The 21,347-nt window shown below is 37.3% G+C and overlaps 1 protein-coding gene across 1 annotated transcript in view; it reads right to left on the bottom strand.

Moving 5' to 3' along the window:
* Positions 1-3,903: 3,903 nt before the first annotated feature.
* The window catches only part of LIPK (lipase, family member K), a 31,490-nt gene continuing 14,046 nt past the window's right edge, over positions 3,904-21,347 (bottom strand). Inside the window, exons 3-9 of the mRNA XM_012659698.1 lie at positions 20,919-21,117; positions 19,756-19,865; positions 18,374-18,510; positions 13,094-13,240; positions 10,797-10,868; positions 8,352-8,423; positions 3,904-4,143 (exon numbers count right to left, since the gene is read on the bottom strand). Coding sequence (XP_012515152.1) covers positions 3,904-4,143; positions 8,352-8,423; positions 10,797-10,868; positions 13,094-13,240; positions 18,374-18,510; positions 19,756-19,865; positions 20,919-21,117 — 977 coding nt within the window. The remainder of the gene's footprint in view (positions 4,144-8,351; positions 8,424-10,796; positions 10,869-13,093; positions 13,241-18,373; positions 18,511-19,755; positions 19,866-20,918; positions 21,118-21,347) is intronic.

The raw sequence follows: 21,347 nt of genomic DNA, 5'->3' as shown, positions 1-21,347 counted from the left end.
GAGGACATAACCACTTAATATTCCTGTCCTTAGCAAAACTTCACAGCAGCCTCCACTAACAACTGCACCATAAGCCATTGAGGAAATCACAGAAACTAGATATTGTTTACAGCCAAAAAAAAAAAAAAATCATACAGAGACTACACTACTACATGTTAGAATAAAAACCAAAGTGCCCTACCTAACCAACACTAGAGGTACATGTTCAGGAAAAAGGCCTCCCCTACAAATTTTTTGCAAATTAAAAAAATTGAAAGAAGTGAATTATACACAAGATATACAGATAACATCATAAGGACACAAGAAACATGAAAAAGCAAGGAAATATGATATCTTCAAAGGAACAAAATAATTCTCCAGCAACAGATTCCAATCAAAAGGAAATGTCTGAAATCCCATAAAAAGAATTCAAAATAATGATATTAAGGAAACTCAGTGAGACAAAAGACAATTCTAAAAAACAATACAAAGAAAACAAAAAAACCAATTCAGGATTTGAATGAAAATTTTACCAAAGAGATCAATGTCATAAAACAAAGAATCAAACAGAAATTCTGGAACTGAAGAATCCATTAAATGAAATACAAAATATATTCAAAAGCTTCAACAATATGATCAAGAAGAAAGAATTTCAGAAGGTCTTTTGAAATAACCCAGTTAGAAAAAAAGAATAAAAAAGAATGGACAAAGCCTATGTGACATAAGGGACATCATCGAGCGACCAAATACTCAAATTTTTGGTGTCACAGAAGGCCATATTTGACAAACCCACAGCTAACATCATACTGAATGAGGAAAAGGCTGAGAATCTTTCCTCTAAGAACTGGAACAAGACAAAGGTGCCCACTTTCACCACTCTTATTTAATATAGTATTGGATGTCCTAGCCTGAGCAATCAGGCAAGAGAAAGAAATAAAAGACATCCAAAGTGGAAAAGAATTAAAATTGTCCCTCTTTGCTGACTATATAATCTTACATCTAGAAAAGCTTAAAGCCTCCACCAATAAACTCTTAGAGCTGATAAATTCAGCAAAGTTGCAGGATACAAAATCAACATATAAAAATCAGTAATGACTTTTATACATCAATAACAATCAAGCTAAGAACCAAATCAAGAAAGCAATTCCATTTATAGTAGCTACAAAAAAAAAGTAATAAGACTAGGAATAAATTTAACTAAGGAGGTAAAAGATCTCTACAAGGAAAACTATAAAATGCTGATGAAAGAAATTGAAGAGGGCACAAATAAATGGAAAGACATCACATGATCATGGATCAGAAGAATTAATATTGTTAAAATAACCATATTTTCCAAAGTATTCTACAGATTCTATGCAATACTTACCAAAATACTGATGTCATTTTTCACAGAGACAGAAAAAAAATACTAAAATTCATATGGAACCAAAAAAGAGCTCAAATAACTAAAGCAATTCTGGGCAAAAATAACAAAGCTGGAAACATCACACTACATGACTTCAAGATATATTACAAGGCTATAGTAACCAAAATAGCGTGGTATTGGTATGAAAACAGATACATAGACCAGTGGAACAGAAGAAAGAATACAGAAACAAAGCCACATATTTACACCCAACTTATTTTTGACGAAGGTGCCAAGAACATATATTGGGGGGAAGACACTCTCTTCAATAAATGGTGCTGAGAAAATTGGGTATTTATATGCAGAAGAATGACCCTATAGCCCTATCTCTCACCATATACAAAAATCAACTCAAGATGGATTAAAGACATAAATGTAAGAACTGAAACTTTAAAACTACTAGAAAAAAACATAAAGGAAACCCTTCAGGATATTGGTTTAGGCAAAGATTTTGTGGAGAAGACTTCAAAAGTACAGACAACATAAACAAAAATAGACAAATGGGACTATATTAAATTAAAAAGCTTTTTCACAGCAAAGAAAACAATCAACAAAATGAAAAGATACTTGCAGAATATGAGAAAATGTTTGCAAACTATGCATCTGACAAGGGACTAATATCCAGAATATACAAGGAACTCAACAGGAAAACAACAAATAATCCCATTAAAAAATGGGCAGAGGATATAAATAGATATTTCTCAAAAGAACATATGAAAATAGCCACAATTATATGAAAAAATGCTCAACATCACTAATGATCAGGGAAATGCCAATCAAAACCACAATGAGATATCATCTTCCCCCAGTTAGAATGGCCTTTATTAAAAAGATGAAAAATAACATATGCTGGTGAGGATGGGGAGAAAAGAGAACTCTTACACACTGTTAGTAGGAATCTAAATCTTACAGACACTATGGAAAATAGTATGGAGATTTCTCAAAGAACTAAAAATAGAACTACCAGAGGATCCAGCAATCCCAATACATTGTATTTATCCAAAGGAAAAGAAATCAATATATTAAATGGACACCTGCACTCCTGTGTTTATTGTAGCACTATTCACAATAGCAAAGATATGGCACAATAGCAAAGATGTGAAATCAACCTAAATGTCCATCAATGGATGAATGGATAAAGAAAATGTGGTATATATACACAATAGAGCACTGTTCGGCCGTTAAAAAGAATGAAATCATGTCATTTGCAGCAACATGGATGGAAATGGAGGTCATTAGGTTATGGGAAATAAGCCAGGCACAGAAAGACAAATATAGCATGTTCTCACTCATATATGCGAGCTAAAAAAGTTGATCTCATGGAGGTAGAGAGGAGGAGAATAGATACCAGAAGTTGGGAAGGGTGTGTAGGTAGGAGCAGGATGGTGAAAAGAGGTTGGTTACTGGGTACAAACATACCGTTAGATAGAAAGAATAAGTTCTAACATTCAATAGCAGAGCAGAGTGATTATAGTTATTAATCAAAACAGTGTGTCGTATATTTCAAAATAGCTCGCAGAAAGGATTTGGAATGTTTTCAACTCATAGAAATACTCGAGGTGGTAGACAATCCTAATACCTGGACTTTATCATTACACAATCTATGCATTAACAAAATATCACATGCACCCTATAAATATATATATTATGTATTAATAAAAAATTGAAAATAATCATTATCATCTTCATTATTATATATTAATATATAATATTAGATATAATATAATATACAACAGTTATGATACATTATCATTATATAATTATATAATACATATTATATACTATATATTATATAAAATATATACTATATTATGTTATATAAATTTATAATTAATATAATCAATTAAATATTCATAATAATAGGTGGCAGTATTATAAGTCTACTATTGCTTATAATGAATTACCACAAAGTTAGCAGTTTAAAACAACACACATTTATTATCTCACTGTTTCTGCGGGTCAGTAGTCCAGGCATGGCAGAGTTGGGTCCTCTGCTCAGGGCCTCCCTAGGCTGCTCTCTCAGTGGGAGGCCTTACTAGGGAAAAATGGGCCTCCAAGCTCATTTAGGTTTTGGACATAACTCATTTTCTTGTTTCTGTATGACTGAGGGCTATGGTTTTTTGCTGGTTATTGCCTGGAAGCCACACTGAGATCCTCAAGCCTTGCACAGTTCCTTGTAATGTGGGCTTCTTCAACACTTCTGTTTATTTCATAAAGCCAACAAGGAGATTCTCTTGCTCCTGTCTGCAAAGATGGATTCTTGTATAATGTAACTTAATCAGGAAGTGACCACCGCCCCCATCACCTTTGCCACATAGCATAACCTGAGCTAGCATGTGACATCTAGCAACTTGCCCATTCTGTTGGCTAGAAGGAAGCCTGAGATCCCAGCACACTAAGAGAAAGGGCATTGCACAAAGGCAAGGACATGAGAGGTGGAAATCACTGGGGTCACTTTAGGGTCTGTCTGCTTCACCATTATTATGAAAATCCACTTGCTTAGAAAAAGGTAAGTACATTTAATTTTGTAAACATTTCTCCATCAATCCGATTAGGTCTTGGTAAATTTCCTGAGGTGCATCCTGCCCAAGGTAAAAATCCACATGATTGTAGTGTGGAATCAGCTTGTAGTAAATAAGGTTGGCAATTTTAGGAAGTAAATTTTCAACGTCCTTGGGATCGGCCACAATGTCCTGTCCACCACTCCATATTGCCGTTGGAACTTCCATCTTAGTAATATTGTATAAAGGGGGTGTAAGCTAAAGACAATGAAAGAGATAGAGAAAAAAAGTTTTTAAAGAAAACTGCATTATAGAAGTAACATTAACTATCAGCTATCGAGCGAGTTCTTCAAATGTTAAATGTGCAATTAGGATACACTTAATGATATGTAAACATTAAAGTGTTAAAAATACTTGAAAGCACTTTTGTGCACTAATATGAATTATGGATAAAAAAGACAATCATTTCATTTCTGACTTGCACTTTTTGGAAATTAGGAAAGGATCCTAGAGGAAGGGAGTTCTTATTTTTTATGTGGGATCATCTTTCCAGTGGCACTCGATCTGAGAGCATGACCTTTTTGAACAAAATGTTGGATAGGATAAATATTCCTTCTCATAGACAAAAATCTGGACTCAGTGACATTATCGATATTTGGGCATCAGCAGATTCTTCAGGGAGCACTAAGACCAAAGTATGAAAACAAACATTTGAAGTACGATGTTAAGAAGGAGCCAGTCTGTTACAGAGAAACAGAGTGGCTAAAGTGTCAAACTCCTAGCAAGTTTTCCCTTAACTCTTCTTTCCTGCGCTGATCCAACAGAACCCCAGGTCCAGGTGACCAGGTCTGGCCAATTAAATTAGTCCTTCATTCTTCTGACCACAGTGATTGTATGAGAGATGGGTGCACGACTAATATTGGGCCAGAGGTCTCTCTCTGGAACTCTTTTTCTTCTTCTTTTTTTGTTTTTAACTTTGTTTGCTTTTCTTTCAGAGTATTACATGGGTACAGACTCTTTGGTTACATAAATTGCTTTTGCACCACCTGAGTCAGAGCTACAAGCATGCCCGTCTTGCAGACAGCACTACCTGTTAGGTGTGAATTTACTCATTCCCTCCTCCACCCTCCCATCTGCCTGACACCCTGTGAATGTTACTTCCCATGTGTGCACATTAGTGTTGATAGATTAGTACCAATTTAATGGTGAGTACATATGGTGTTTGTTTTTTCCATTCTTGTGATATTTCACTTAGAAGAATGAGCTCCAGCTCCATCCAGGATAATACAATAGGTAGCTCACCATTTTTTATGGCTGAGTAGTACTTCATGGTATACATATACCACATTTTATTTTATTTTATTTTTATAGCTCACTTTCTTTTTTAAATTTTATTATTGTTATTTCAGAATATTACAGGGGTACAAATGCTTTGGCATATACCACATTTTATTAACCCACTCATGTATTGATGGGTACTTGGGTTGTTTCCACATCTTTGCAATTGTAAATTGTGCTGCTATAAATATTCAAGTGCAGATGTCTTTTTTATAGAATGTCTGGAACTTTTTACCAGAACTCTTGAGAAAATACTGGCTTTGGAGGGTATTTGAGATTGAAAGAACTGTATGAACTAAGCATATCCAGTCACCATCTTACCATTCTGTTGGAAAAAGCCTAAGAAAGGAAACATGCATATAGCAGCAGAATTGGGAAGGAGAAAGACCAGGAGAAGGAGAGAGAGGGAGAGAGAGAAAAAGAGAAAAGGTTTATGTGGCGGGGATGGGGGAGAGAGAGACCTGATGAGAGGTCTACTGCCAGGTTACTACTATACTTTTTAATTCAGTAAGGCAGTATTTTTTTTAACCTAAAATATAGTTGGTTGGTTTCTGCCACTTGCAACTGAATAATTGACTACTATAAATAATTTCTGGTTACTCTGTGTTATGGACTAAATTGTGTTCCCCCGGAATTCATATGTTGAAGCTCTAATGTCCAAATGTGACTGTATCTGGAGATAGGGCTTTTAGGAGGTAATTAAGGTTAGATGAGGTCATAAGGGTGGGATCCTAACTTCATAGGACTGGTGGTGGTACAAGAATCTCTCTGTCTCCACCAGCATTCAGCAAGGAAAGAATACGTGAGCACGCGCCCAGAAAGCAGTCTCCTGCAAGCCGGGAAAAGAGCCCTCATTAGAACCTTGTCATGCTGGCACCCTGATCTTGGATTTCCAGCCTCCAGAACTTCAGGAAAACAAATTTCTGTTGTTTAAGCTACCCCACCCAGTCTTTGGTATCTTATGGTAGCCCAAACAGAAAATTTTGGCAACAAGATTAGGAGGGAGAGGTAACATGAACAAAGGTGTAGATTTTAAGAAAAATGTGACCTTGGCCTGGGAGACGTTTCTTAAAAATCCTAAAAAATGTGCCTGGGAGAGACCCCTGACCAGCTGACTATCAACTTCGAATTCTCTTAGGAGAGTAATATTCAGACAGAGCCCACTAGCATAGTCATTTCAGGTGTTCCTGCCAGTTGGCGGGTTGGTACTTGTGTCTTTGCATTACTGAATATTTTAAGTATATCACCACTGCCCTATAATTCTGGGAGGCCTTGGATCAGGGCTTAGGAGCAAGTGGTAAATGAGAATATATACATTTGAGAAGGCAATGTGAAGGGCAGAGAAGGAAGTGAGTGCAGATCAACACTGACCAGTAGTAGATGCAAGGAGAAAATGGGCTCCAGAAAGCCTGGTGCAAGGCCCGAAATGCAAAGTGTAAACAATGAAAGAAGCAGCATGCTTTTTCTAACTCTGTCGTTTTCTCAGTAGAAGAATACAAAGCATAAATATTTATATGCAAAGATGGAAAGAGATGAGGAATAGAAACACAATGCAACACAAAGGCAGCAACAAATATTAGCAAGCTTTGAGATACCAAGTGAGTCTGAGGAGCCCCTGAAATCAGAATACCTTTACTCCAGTGATTTAATTACTCTGCCAAGGATGAAAGGGGGAGTCTAGAAGATGATAAAGCAAAACTGAATGTCAAGATTCAGATTCAAATGCTATCTGGTGGCTTTTAGATGAGAAATTTTTTAAATTTATTTTTTAATTGACAGACAAAAATTGTGTATATTTATCTAGAAAATATTTTTACTTACTTTCTTAGTAATAAAGGATTATTAGTGATTATACTGGTAATTACATCTGTCTCTTTTATAGTGTTATTGTAGTCGTGACTAAAGTTATTGCCTTTTCAATATGCATACAGTTTGTTCTCAGTTTGTTTTTCACTTTCCCTTTTTTCCCCTGAAGTCCTGAGCAAAAGATCCACACAGTTGTGATTTTGAATGAATCTGTAAACATAATGATAAAAGCTAATACCTGTGACCCAGCTCTCATCCAAGCAGGTCTCTGAGTCTTACAGGGTAAGATCATCATCTAAAAAGCTTTTCCTAAAGAAACCACACATCTGCTAGGACAAGGAATTTGCTAATTCCAAGAGAAAACAGCACTCTGACATAGTATGTGTGTGGCACCCCCCTGCATACACATGTCTAACTATAGCAATTTAGGAGAAAAATCAGATTTTGCACACCAGTTGAAGTTATGCATTTTCACTATTGTAGGTGTTATGGTGGCATTGAAAATTATCATGTCAAAAGATTTCCAAATTTCCACATCCCAGATTTGAAAACCCCATGGTGTGTCATTGATGGCTACTTGTTTAATCTGGGCTCAGTCTATAAGCAAGAAGCCAAAATCATTATTAGCTTTCTTTACCTATTTGGGGAAAATAATAATCACAGCAACACATATTTCCCTTTAATATAGAATTTTTGCTCTAAAAGTTTTCATGGATAGTGTCAAGAAATGTCTTGACACACCACCCCTTGGCAGGTAGCGATGCTCCTTCCTAAAGGCAAGATTTCTGACTGGTATATCTTTAATAATCCGCATGTCGTTTTTTCAAAAAAGTGGCTAGTAAATGACATCTCAAAGACCTATTAGAACAGTTTTAGTTCATTTTATTAGAAATGGACAAGAAGTCAGAGACTATGCTTTAAACACAAAGATTATGCATTTTTAATTCTCTTTAAAATATGGTAAGTGCTCAGAGTTTTAAGGAATAAGGAGAAGGAATCGGTGCAGTGGAAGAAGAATGGAGGTTAGACCCAGGAATCCTGAGTCATATTCTGGTTGTTTACTAGCTAAATAACTTTGGTAATTTACCTAACCTCTCTGAGCCTCTTAAAAAATGAAGATAATAATATTTGCCTTGCTAGGTCATTGTGAGGATTAGGCATAATGACATTGCACATGGTAAGAACCCACTTAGCAGCTTGTTCTAACAGCAATAAGCAACATCCAGCATAGTGAATGGGAAGTAGTAGGTCCTTAATGAGTGAATAGCATTTTTGTTAGTTCATTTACAGTACGTAACTGATTATGATTATTGTTATTGTACCTGGTGGAAGTGCATCATGTTCTGATCAGGGTTTCCCCAATCAAAAGCTTGGAGCTGACCAGAATTAACAGCCTAAAATAAAATACAATAATGAACACATTAAAATGATATAAGAAAACAGTGTACATTTAAAGACAGCAAACAAGAAATATACAAACAAAATTGACATTATGTCCCACTCTTTAGGCATAACAGCTAAATTTCAATAAAGATTAATAAGCCAAAAAATAAACAATGATAAAAATTGGCACTAATTCACAGAACTGACACAATTTTCAATGAAATTTCTCAGACAGAAATGTCTTTAAGTGTTACAAAGTTATGTAGAAACATTTTTAAAAGATGCCGAATTGAATAATTCTTGAATATCTTGGCTTCGGGATTTTTATAATTTTTTTTTAAAAAGACACCAACTATATATTTCCTACATTAAAAAATTACTGCTATTATTATTAAACAACTTTATACCTTATTTTCCTGATATGGTCTAAGCTATTACGACTACATTCCCTATCCTTAAATATTTTTGTCACTATTGGAAGGAGTGTTCACCCCCTGAGCTCCCCCGGAGCCTCCCATTTGTGGGGCCCCACCATGCGCTGTGTTGTGAGTAACGTACTCATGGGCTGAGTGTCTGAGATACCGTGTGTGCCTGTTTTTGCATTTTGGTGTTTAAATGTAAAATATCAGAATAAGGACATTCATATACTTAGGATTTTCTTTTTCTGTTATTTCTATTATTTGCAACCTATGTTGGATTGAGGAGGCAACTTTTACATTTACCTCGAGCACCTCAGTATATTATTCTCAGACTACTCTGTCTTTTTAGCTTGAATTTCAGATATTTTTTCCCACTCATTGATTTAATTTTGATTTTTAGTTTAAAATATCCCCATCATGATATATATGTATAGAGGTAGCAGTCTGCTGCTGTTGAAATTCTGCAAGCTTTTAGCAATGGGAGGCAACAGAATGCACTAGCTAGGAACTTGGGCTCTAGCATCAAACGAACCTCATTTATATCCAGGCTTAACAGATTACTGAATCTGTGAGGCAAGGTGAGATATTTGTGAAATGAGAATGATAACTTTTTTTGTAGGATTGTGAAGATTATGGTAATGCCTAGAAAGCATGTAGCACCTAGTAATGCTCACAAATAGCTCTTTTTCCTAATATTACTACCATCATCATCATCACCCTTGCCTTAGCCATCTACATAACTTATGACCGAGTATTTTACCCCTACCCCTACTTATTTCTATCCTGAAAAGGACTTTCCATTGAAGTCAATGTGAGATGTATAAAGAATTGGCTATGACATTTGTACAGTAGGGATATCAATGCCTTTATGGAAAGATTGTTATGAAAATTCAATGAGACTGAATGAAATCAAATATATGAACAGCAAGAAGAACACATAGTACTTACTCAATAATTGTGAAATTAAATTTTTTTACCTGGGAGGCCAGGCCCATTAGAGGGGCTATCTGTCTCCTCACCAATAAGAGGCCCTACATCCTAAACATCTTTCTTCCCATGGGAACTTGAAGGCTTATCTCCTGAGGGTCAAACTCTTCAAAGCATTTCAGAAATCCTCAACCAGTATTTCAGGCTATCTAGAGTAGTGATTATCAACTTTAAAGCAGGGACTACATTTATTAGGGTGTAGGTTAAAATGCAAATTTCTAGGGCTTCTCAGATATATTAAATTTTGGGGAAGATTCCACCCCAACCACTACACACAGAATTATGTATATTTTGTTCACTTTCCAAAAGGGATTGACACTAAAGCCATTGGCCAAGAATACAGGCCAAGATTACACAATAAAAGAATGAAAACGCGCACGCGCGCGCGCGCACGCGCACACACACACACACACACACACACACACACACACACACACTCTCATACCTACTTGGCTTGGAAAAACCATACCAATGGAATTTGACTTATCTTTGGGCTTGCTGAATACTGAGCAATATGGTAAAACAAATAAAATTTTAACTGAGGGTAAAAACACAAACCATTAATTTATTTTAATCCCTCCCTGGCATTTAATTTTCTCTGAATAAAACATTATTTCTACATTCTGAAATGTCCACTGGAGGATGAACAGATCTTTCTGGAATAGGCTGTATCATTTTTTTAGAGTTGATGATTCCCCAAAAGAGAAATACAAGCTTTCCCTTGAAAAGGTAATTTAGAATAATCTAAGGATGAGAACTCAGATAGAATATTCAGGAACCAGGCTCAAGCCCAGACACAAAGGACAAGGAGAATAAAAAAGAGCGAACTAAATCAAAATGAGGAATTGATGCTAATTCCAAAAACATCTATGTGACAGTGGCAGGTGCCTGCAGAACCTTGCAGCGAGCTCTCTGGGAGCCCTTCCTGAGGATCTCGCAAGGGTACTTGCGCATCGAGCAGGAACAAGAAGCACGTACCTGAGCCCAATGCAGCATGTTCTGCACAGATGTTCCCGCAGAGTTCTGTGACAAATAAACATCCAAGCGACTCTGCAAAGAGATTATTTCTGATCTAGAGGCTAATGATATTAATATAAGCATACCACAAGTAGACATTTGAGAGAAATTTTAAAAATTTCTTCTTTTCCTTTTGTTCTCTTCTTTAAGCAAAAAACATCTACCATACCCTCTGAAGACATATTAATCAAAGAAGCTTGTCTTTAAGAAATTTTTTCTCCCCCAGCTCTGTTCTTCTGTCCTGAGCAGTGTCTTCATAAAGCCCACAGAAGGCATCTGGTCAAAGACAGAAAGAAATGCACCTTTTCCTTCAAGACTCACCTCGCATAGGTCCCAGAATATATGAGGTCCAGGAATAAAAGCCAAGTGACCTACCCCTTCACCCTGCGTTAGTCCCAAAGGACATTCAGAGAGCTGTTGGTCATAAGACCCTGAAAACAGATCTGGATGTTTCCTAATTTAAAATATGTGGGAAATACTCTATAGGGCTTTTTTTTTTTTTTTTTGAGACAGAGCCTCACTCTGTTGCCTGGGCTAGAGTGCCGTGGCGTCATCCTAGCTCACAGCAACCTCAAACTCCTGGGCTCAAGCAATGCTTCTGCCTCAGCCTCCCGAGTAGCTGGGACTACAGGCATGCACCACCATGCCTGGCTAATTTTTTCTTTCTATTTTTAGTAGAGACGGGGTCTCGCTCTTGCTCAGGCTGGTCTCTAACTCCTGAGCTCAAACAATCCGCCCGCCTCGGCCTCCCAGAGAGCTAGGATTACAGGTGTGAGCCACCGCGCCTGGCTTATAGGGCTCTTTTTGAAAGTTTCTGGGTCAGAAGCTATCCAGTCAGTATATTCATATTTCTTCTGGATCAAAAACCAAAACCCAACCAACCAAATAAAAAACAAAACAAAAGAACCCTCCACCTTATTTCTTTCATATTTTCAGTTGCATCTTTTTTATAAAAAGAGCATTTTTTTTTTTTTTTTTACCAAAGTGAGCATCAGAAACATCTTAGAGCTTTAAAAAAATATATACCTACTTATGAACTACGCAAACTTACTGAATAAAAAACAAAATCTCTAGGGTTGAGTTCTGGACATGTGCATTTTTTCAAATTCCATAAATGCTATTTATGCACCCCTGGTCATGCTTCACTAAAACAAATGTCCTTGAAGACGCCATACAATTTTATAATCCAGTCCTTAACAGTGAGACAAAAGGTGATACATATGGACAACTAGGGACCCAGTGGATAGTCAAGCGTGTTATTTTGTGAGTCTTTCTGTAGCAAACCCTTAGATCATGTCAAGAGGGTGCTTTGAAAATACCTTCTTTTACATTTGCTTGACAGTCTTTTTACTTAGCTCTTCCTACATGATTGATATGCTTTCATCTATGTGATATGCTTCCATCTAAGTGTCAGGTAAGCATAGTTTCCCTAGTAAAAGGAGAAAGTGAGAGAAGAATATGGAAAGGCAGTGGCCAAAGCACACTTTGCATTAAAAGCCTTTTATAAATCTTGCTTGAAACCAAGGAGAGTTGTAATCAGTGTTTTCCACTGAGAGAGTGTAGGCTCTGAGCAGAAGTCTGTGAGAGAGATGGAGACCACCGTCAGCTTGGTCCCATCTCTGGTTTCAAAAATATCTCCTGTCTAGCTGAGTGGTAAACAGTATCTTCCTCTCTTTTCCTCCCACTCTTCAGGTCAGCTAATGATAATTCGGAAAGGAAAGAATCCCAGTTAAGCTGGAAATGACTTGGCAAGAACCCCAACACTGATCCCTCCCAGTACCCCTCGAACAGGAAATCTGTAGCCGTGATTGAAGAGCCATCCCTCCCTTTATTCCTTTGGATTAAGAAGGTGGTTCACAAAATGCTTTCCAAATCACCTGTGAAAATGGAAAATTGGTAACAAATACAGAAGTCTGGACCCACTCCCTGAGATTCTAGTTCGGCAGGTCTGAGATAGGGTTTGGGCACAGCAAGATAAATTTCAAAACTATAGCCTTTATCTAGGTAAAGGGGTTTTCAGTGGTGGCATTTACTCAACAGCAAGAGTTGATGAGAATCGTTGGCAGAAAAGCCTTCTCAACTCCTCCTAAGAAAGCAGGTAGACCCTCAGCCCTGGTTGGAAGCCACGAACATACTAATTATATTCCAAAAGACAAAAAATAAACCTTGAAATGTGGTTTCCATGCAATCCAGAATAAACTCGCATTACCTCTGTGCAACAAAACAATTGTTTTCCAGACCCAGCTACTTATACATACCATGTTTAAGTTTTTCGGATCAAATCCACTCAGAGTAAATAGAAAGTTGCTGCAAATACGATGGAATAACTTCTGGTTGCACACTTTGGTGGCAATGTATTGCTTAAACAATGTATGTGAGTAGAACATTTTGTCACCAAACAATATCTGCAAAATCAGTTTGAAATATCATCAAATCTCATGGATGAGGCTATCAAGAGTGGAGAAAGAGTGGTAGTTTTAGACAAGTATTAGACAGGAAGTCATATCTGCTCCATATTGGTCCTTAGTAAAACCATGAGACTTGTTAAATTTTGGCTTTGTAATCCTCCCAACTCACCTCTTGATAGCTGTTCCCAACAAGCTTTAATTGGAATGTTTTTGGAATGCCCCCGAGAAACCAGCCCCCATAGGAAATTATTAAAGAGTAAAGCTTTGGAAAATATTTATTTTCTATTATCCTGAATTTTCACACCTATTAAGTGAGAAAATCAATAACCAATAGGTAGGACTGCTGTGAAAATAATAGGTCATGTTTTAAAACACCTAGGTACAGTTCCTCGCACCTAGTAAACTTTCAAAAAATGACTATTACTTAATTAAAATACTTACATAAATATTTTAATTAAATAATTAATTTAACTGTTATTGATATTAGTTCCTATTATAATTAGCGACTAATACAGACTTAATGAGCCCTTCCTTCCAGAATCTTTTAATGAATTCTTTCCAGAGGCAAAAGCTTAACCCAAAGAAATGCATCTTTACAAGTGGAATATCAGGGAAATGTTGCAAGTAAGTTGAAGTTACTTTTTGAACTTTAGGAACTTTTTAATTATAACATAAATCAATATCAAATCCCTATGTGTACAAGTCCAATCTTGCCTTTTCTTCCTAATAACTAGTTTTATAATCTTAGGATAATAAACTAGATATGACAGTGAAAAGACCACTTTTTTTTAATTTTAAAACTTTTTAAAACATCCATTTACAATAAAAACTGGCACACCTTTCTACACCTTTCTTCTGGAATCCTTTATTACCTGGCAATTACAACTAAAGAACAGTAATAACTAGCATTTATTTTTATTGTACTGTTTCACTATAAGATCTATACTATGTTTGGTGAACTAGATCAAGTAAATCCCTACTGGGCATAACTTGTTGAATTCTAAGTTTGAAATATGGTTATCTTGTATGGTCAAAGGTAATCTTTACTTAATGGAACACTTGATATCCCTTGAAATATTAATGGAATATATGAAATACCAGGACTTCATACTCCCCTTTCATGCCAAAGAGAGCGAAGGAGGCAAAGAGAGAGGAGGAGAGGAGGAAATGTAGGAGGAGGAAGAGGAGAAAGAATAAGAAGAAAGGAAAGGGAGGAGAAGGAGGGAAGAGAAGAGGAGAAGAGAGAAGAGAAGGGAAGGGAAGGGAAAGGAAAAGTAGGGAAGAGAAGAGAGAAGAGCCACAATATATTAAACTAATTCAAACCATACTTCTCAATTCTTTAGGCCTGGACAGTAATAATAAACCATTACACACATTATCTAATTCAGTCTGGCTTCTTCTTCATTTTGTCACAATCACTGGGACACTTGGATAATATACTAGATAATTTAACTCACCAAATTGAAATTCTTCATGACTGTCCATATGATTATTTAATAATAGTGGCAGCATGCATTCACAGAGTAAACTTATCTTTTAAAAGAATGCTGACATCTAGCCCATGTTTGCAAGTGTAACAACTTAAATAGATTGCTACACGAATAAATAATTGAAAAGAAAGGCAGGATCTGATTTTAATCAGTAAAAATTTTTATTTTTCATTTACTAATACTTTAGTCATCCACGCTTGGCAAGAAAAAAAAAAAATCCATGTGAAAGGAAATAGCCAGTTCGTAGAAGTAATGCACCATGCAAATATGATGTGAGGAAAGAGGTGACATCTGCTATGATGGGCCCTGTTCTCTTCCGTACCTGTAGTCAGCTTTCCCAAATACAGAGTAAGTTAGCATGGCATTCTCTGACTTCACTCCACCTCCATATCCATGCACGAGCAACTCAGCAAAATGACCATGCATTTATTGAAGGATAAATAATTTCTCCTTCATCCTAACTTAAAAGAGAGGATAGTAATGCACACCAGCCAGCCATACAGCACCCTCTTACAGGATAGCAAACATGCTAATTGTAGATGTAATTCCAAGTTGGTTCTGGAGGGGGCATGTTTGTCACATAACATCAGGGAGATGTTCTTATGGTAGTTCATTTGATATCTTTATGAGAGTTATTAATAAAAAAAATGGCACCCCTCTTTCTGGAGACATGGCCCCATGCCAGGGCATATGGCTTGCTGGGCACATGGCTTGCCAGACACAGCATGGGCTGGATTTCAGTCCTCAACAGCCCACTCAACTGAGCACCCTTGTGTACTGACTTCTTCAGGTTGGCATTGACAAAACAGGGAAACCATCACATATAAAAACAACCACTGACCATGGGTTGCCCAGTCAAATCTATGTTCAATTTCTGGCTCTGCCCCCCATTAGCTGGGTGATTTGGAACAGGGTGCTTACCCTCTCTGAGCCTCAGGTTTTTCTTTTAAGAAGAGACGGTACTGCAGAGATGTGTAAAGAGCAAAGGATCAAGGCAAATTACAGGTCAGAAAGAAAGTAGAGACACAAGAACAGAAAGGCATAAATTTCCAGGGGCACAACGGGAGGTTGGGAGGGGGGAATGGATGAATGAATCTCCCAACTTGACAAATTCTATTCATTTTATAAATGTGGAAACTGAGGCTTAGAATGGTTAAATAACTTGCCCAAGGTCACAAAGGGCAGGAAGGTGAATCCAATTCTGTCTGACTCATCTTTTCACTTTATGCTCAATTCAGCTGACATAATTGAGTTGAATTTAATAGAAATGAAGGAGCAACTGAAAGAACTGATGGTATCAAGAAAAGAAAGATGCTAATTAGAGAGAAAACGGGTTGTCTCAGTCCAGGAGCTTTCCCATGTAAAAGGAGGCCATTCTCGAGCATGCCTGAGACTATCTGGCTGATAGGAGAGGAGAGGAGAAACAAAACCCTCCCCTCTGAAAGTTTAAACCATACCTAAAATGTTGTCTATCATTTCATTGTCGACTCTCACAGATTTTATCTTCTTTTTGCACAGCTCTTGTTCAGATCCCCAGCATCTATCTGCTGATATGTAATGATAATCCCATAACCATTCTCCTAGGCTTTCACTCTTCTTCATGTCCTTTATTCCCATCCACTTACATTTAGTTTCCCAGAGAAACTTTCTAAAAAGGAGCATTGTGCATGTCACTCCTCTGTGCAAATACTTCTCATGGTCACCCATTACCTGTGGAATAAATTCTAAACTCATTAGCTTGGCAATCAAGCCCTTTCAGACTCTACCCCTACACTTCCAATATTATTTCCCATATTCTCCTTCACAGATTTCAAGTCCTAGTAAAGTCAATTACATGTGGTTTCTATGGCCTGAGCTTCACCATGCCAACATTGCTCAGGTTTGTCTCATTTCCAAAAGCCTTTCTACGCCACTCTGTATATGGAAATCCTATCCTTAAGCCCAAACTCAAATGCCATCTTAGCCAAAAAGTCTTCTGTGATTTTCATTTTTCTATGAGTTTGCCTAGCAATTTCTTTGCTCTATCATTATAATACCAGAATCTCTATTAGAAATCAGTGGGTCACCCCTGGTAGTTATAGTTTAGAAAAGACAATCTTTCTAAAATTACAAATTTGATCAAATCATGTTTCCATCTAATATTCTTCATTAGTTTCCTATCAATAACAGAACAAAGTCTAAACTTCTTAATGTGAAATATCTGCCTTCCACTGTCCCCTACTCTCTCCTTATTGAATCTCCTCCTACTCTCACATACACCCTGATTTTCAGTCATACCAATCGGCTGACAAGTCTCCTTATAGACAGCTGCATCCTGATGCCAGGGTTTTGAAATAGTAGCTCTTAGATATCTTTTGGCTGAATTGACTTAAACTGTAACACATCCCACACGTTGGAGTATATGGGAGGGTGTGTTCTACATACGTTGGAGTATGTAGAAGTTTGAAGCAGAGCTGTGCAAATTGAGGGGAATGGAAAGATCTCAGCATCCCGAAATATCTCTTAACTGTGTGGGAATGTGTAAATAATTTAGCAAAATGTCCAGTGTTGTTTACCCAATATTGTGGGACCAGACCAGACTGAAATCTCAATGGTGTAAGAGGACCAAGTACTAACACAGCAAGGTGAGCATTTTCTGTCTTATTCAGGTAGTTTTTCTCTGCTACCTGTGTTTCTGAGTTATAGAGATATGCACTTGAATTACTATAGGCTAAGTTTCTTAGCTCTCGACAAACAGAATCTTCTGCATATCTTCTGGCTTCTGTAAGAATTGTTTCATCTTCATCTGCTCCCATTGAAATCAATGAACAGTACAATGACCATCATGGGAGGTGATTAACAGGGAAGAAGCCCATGTTAAATAAAGTGCAACCAGAAAACACACTAACCCATGACACCAATTCACCTGGACTAGATAAATAATCAGACTAGTTAGCTATCAGCTAGAGGAGATTATGGGGCCTAGAACATGTCCTAGGTTTGGGGGAACAGCATGTGAAATGATGGGAAATGAAACAAGTTTGGGCACTTAGTGACGAGGGAGGGTGTGTTCTATGAAAATAATGATGGCAAAAACAATTGCTCATGTTTATTAAAGGCTTGTAATGTGCAAGGCCTGGTTTTGAAGGATTTGCTAAATTAACTCACTTAATCCTCACAGTAGCCCTATAAACAGAGACTATTGTTATTCCCACATTACAGATGAAGAGTGTTTAAGATTTTGACCAAATTTATCCAGCTAGCAAATCACAGACACAGGATTCAAACCTATGCCGTCTGGCTTCATGCTATGAACCCAACTACTATGCTATGCTGCCCCTGAAAAATTAGGGTTCACCCAAGAGGATTTAACCTACTAAATCCAACATATCAATCAAATCGTTCTTGCCTGAGCTGTGCTTGAGGGATGACATAGAAGAGAAGCTTCTACACATAGAAGAAGACAATAGGGTAGATTGGCATCAGAGTGATCTCCCTGAATCCTGCTAATAAGATTGTGCAATATCAATAGACCTACATGGATACCTTGAACACTTACTATATTTTCAGAAGTTCATAAAATATCCTTTCCTTCTCCTGAAATCCATGCAAATAGAGCTACTTTTAGTTATTTCAGATTTAAACTTGGGAAGTCACATACCTTGACTAGTGGCCTGGAAAGAGTTGCTAATTTTTTCATAGGACTTTTGGTGTATTTTACTGTGACAACTGGAGCCAGTGCAAAAAATATCTTAATCCTTTTAGCCAGCTCTGGATTTGTAGAGAATGCTATGAAAGCTGAAAGGTAAGAAGATATTTGTTCATAGTTTTAAAACATTTATTCATTTTAAGTGATAGAAAAAGTAGCCATATTAAAAATAAAACAAAGAAAACCCCACAAAAAACAACTAAGAGTTATTACCATTTGTACAGAAGAATTTCTAAATTTCTCAAGGGTGAAATGGGTTAATTCAGAATAAATTGAGTTTTTTGTCCCTGAGGAATGCAAGTCTACTTATAGAGAGTATTTAAGAGAGGTTTTAAACATCGAGTGTGGAGCATGTCTAGGAAAACTCCAAGGGTTATATTTTAGCTTGATCATACTCTTCGATATCAGACAAAACTGGGCTATAATTTTGTCTTCCCATTTGCTAGCTGTGTGAAAACTTGGGCAAGTTATTGCCCCTGTGTGAGTCTCAGTCTTCTCAATCTGTAAACGTGGATAATAAAATCTTTATAGGATGATTCTTATAAAGGTTAAGTTCATATAAATTTACCTATATAACCTTCATTAACTATATACAATGTAAGAGTTACTTTGCCCTGTCTCCATTAGAAAGGATTCCTCAATTCAGCCATTTGTAAAGTGTGGATGAAAATGGTTTCTGATGTTTGCAGTTTCCAATGAGCGAATGGATGTAAGATACATGATACAATACAGATATACAAAGATCTACTTTCCACCAGAAACCTGAGTAGGATTAAGTTATAGAAAAGAGACTGGTGGAAATCCTGTTGGTATTGTTGAGGCCTCTAGGCAAAGGAAGAACAGTGAGGGGACGAGGGGCCTCATGGCACTGCCAACACGGTCCTCCCTACAACTTGCCTACCCCAGCGCTTCTCAGGCAACTTAACGTCACACTGCTTGCTGCACGTGATTATTGAATTTTGTAATTCTCTGCTTTTTTTTTTGGTGTCTCTCAGTAGACTGAGATCTTCAAGGGAAGTTTGGATACCACATGTGTCTCTGCTTCCCCAGCATCTAACCCAGTGTCTGACAAATGTTTTTTCAGGTACGCAAGTGAATAAATGCATAATTTTCTTTCTTTCAGGCTTATTTATCAGCCTCCAAATTCAGTAACAGGGAAAGATTCCCTGTTGTCATCTTGTTTTATTTACTCTTCAGAAACCAGTAAGAGGAAATGATTTCCCAAGTCAATTCTCCAAACTAGAGACTATACAGACAGAAGATACACTGACCCCTTCCATGGATATGGAAGAAGAACCCTAGACATTCTCTGATCACATCTCCCCCAAACACACCTATGGTGGTGCCTTGGGAGTGACCCACATAGTAGAGTTGCTCCTGTCCAGTTTTCTGTAGGATGAAATTGATTGTTGCTGGAAGGTCATATTTAGCCATCTCATCCAAACTGCCAAAGAGAAGAAACAATAAAATTGGAAAGGACGTGTCATTGTTAGGTCAGGAATATTTAAACACATACATTGCAGACATAAATATTTGTTTTTGTTAAATATAAGACTAGAGTCAATATATGATATTATACATCTGTGAAGCTTTTGAAGATGTAAGAGTCAACATTTTTAAGAAACTGGGAACAGCAAAATCTGATTTGTTAAGAACTGCTGATTTATTTAGTATAAGGATAGTCATATTTCACTTAATTCCATAGTAGGTTTACCAAACTTCTCTGAAAAGGGCAATTACTTAGAATGCTTATCTTAAAAACAAAATAAAACAAAAAAACTAAAAGAAAAACAACCAGAATAATAAAGCAAACAGATTTGCCAACCTCGACCCAGACTAACTGAATCAGAATTTCCGGGGAAGAGGCCTGATAATCTTCATATTTATCAATGGCCTCAGGTGCTTCTGATACTGTGTTTGGTTTAGGAAATCCTCATCCAAGGGAATCATCTTGTCATTTGCGATGGTGCAGTGACACAATTGCACTGGGGTATGTAAATAGGAAATGCTAAATGGCTTTCAAAAAGAAGACTGGCAATGAGGCCAAGGAACAAAGGGCTTTCATGACCTCCAAGGCATGGTTCTTATCTCCTAGGCAAGTGCATGGGCTTGTCCCTGTGACCAGGCAGGCCTGGCTCCTGAAGCAGATGGCTCTCCCAGGGGCTGCTGCTGGCAACATTGCGTTTAGTCATTCTGTGATCAGGCTTTCTCCTTTGTTCCCCCAGGACACACACACACACACACACACACACACACATACACATACAAGCACACCCCCCCCCAGAAAGGAAGCGTGGATTTTTGAACAAACTAGCAGTGCAATAATAAGGGCATTTCATCAGAGCCTGTGAAGAAAGCCTGGGTAGAGCAAGAAAGATTTGCTTCCTTCTTGTGGATTCCATTGGGTGCATTTGGACAGAGAGGGAAAATCCAACAGATATCCATGCATATAAATGAGCAAAGTACACACTTTATTCATTAGTAGCTGTCTCCTTACCTGAAGGCCCAGTATTCTGGTGATGCAGGTGACAATGTCAAGTGTTTCCTGGACCAGGTGTTTCCTCGGCTGTTCCCCAACCACACATCATAACCAGTATCTGCCAGAAGAAAAGCCAAGCTGTTGTTGGGCAGGTTGGAAATCCAGTTACTGGCAGATGCAATTAAGCCATGCTGCAAATACACAACAGGCTTTGAAGCTGCAAAACACAGGCAATAAGAATTTCATGTTTGAACTTCTTCAGTGTCTATAAAAAAATCTGTTTCCCGAATTCCTACAGTATAGAAGAGAGGTTAGGAGATGAAATTTGGTGCCAGGCAAACCTGGGATTTAGTCCTTTCCAAGCTACTTACTTGGACAAGTTATTTATTTTCTCCATGTCTTCTTTCTCATTTGTAAAGGGTTATATATAATGTATTGTGTTACATA

Source organism: Propithecus coquereli, unplaced genomic scaffold, assembly GCF_000956105.1.
Source record: "Propithecus coquereli isolate 6110/MARCELLA unplaced genomic scaffold, Pcoq_1.0 Scaffold63, whole genome shotgun sequence".
Classification (NCBI taxonomy): Eukaryota; Metazoa; Chordata; class Mammalia; order Primates; family Indriidae; genus Propithecus; species Propithecus coquereli.
This window is presented reverse-complemented; position numbering and strand designations above follow the sequence as displayed.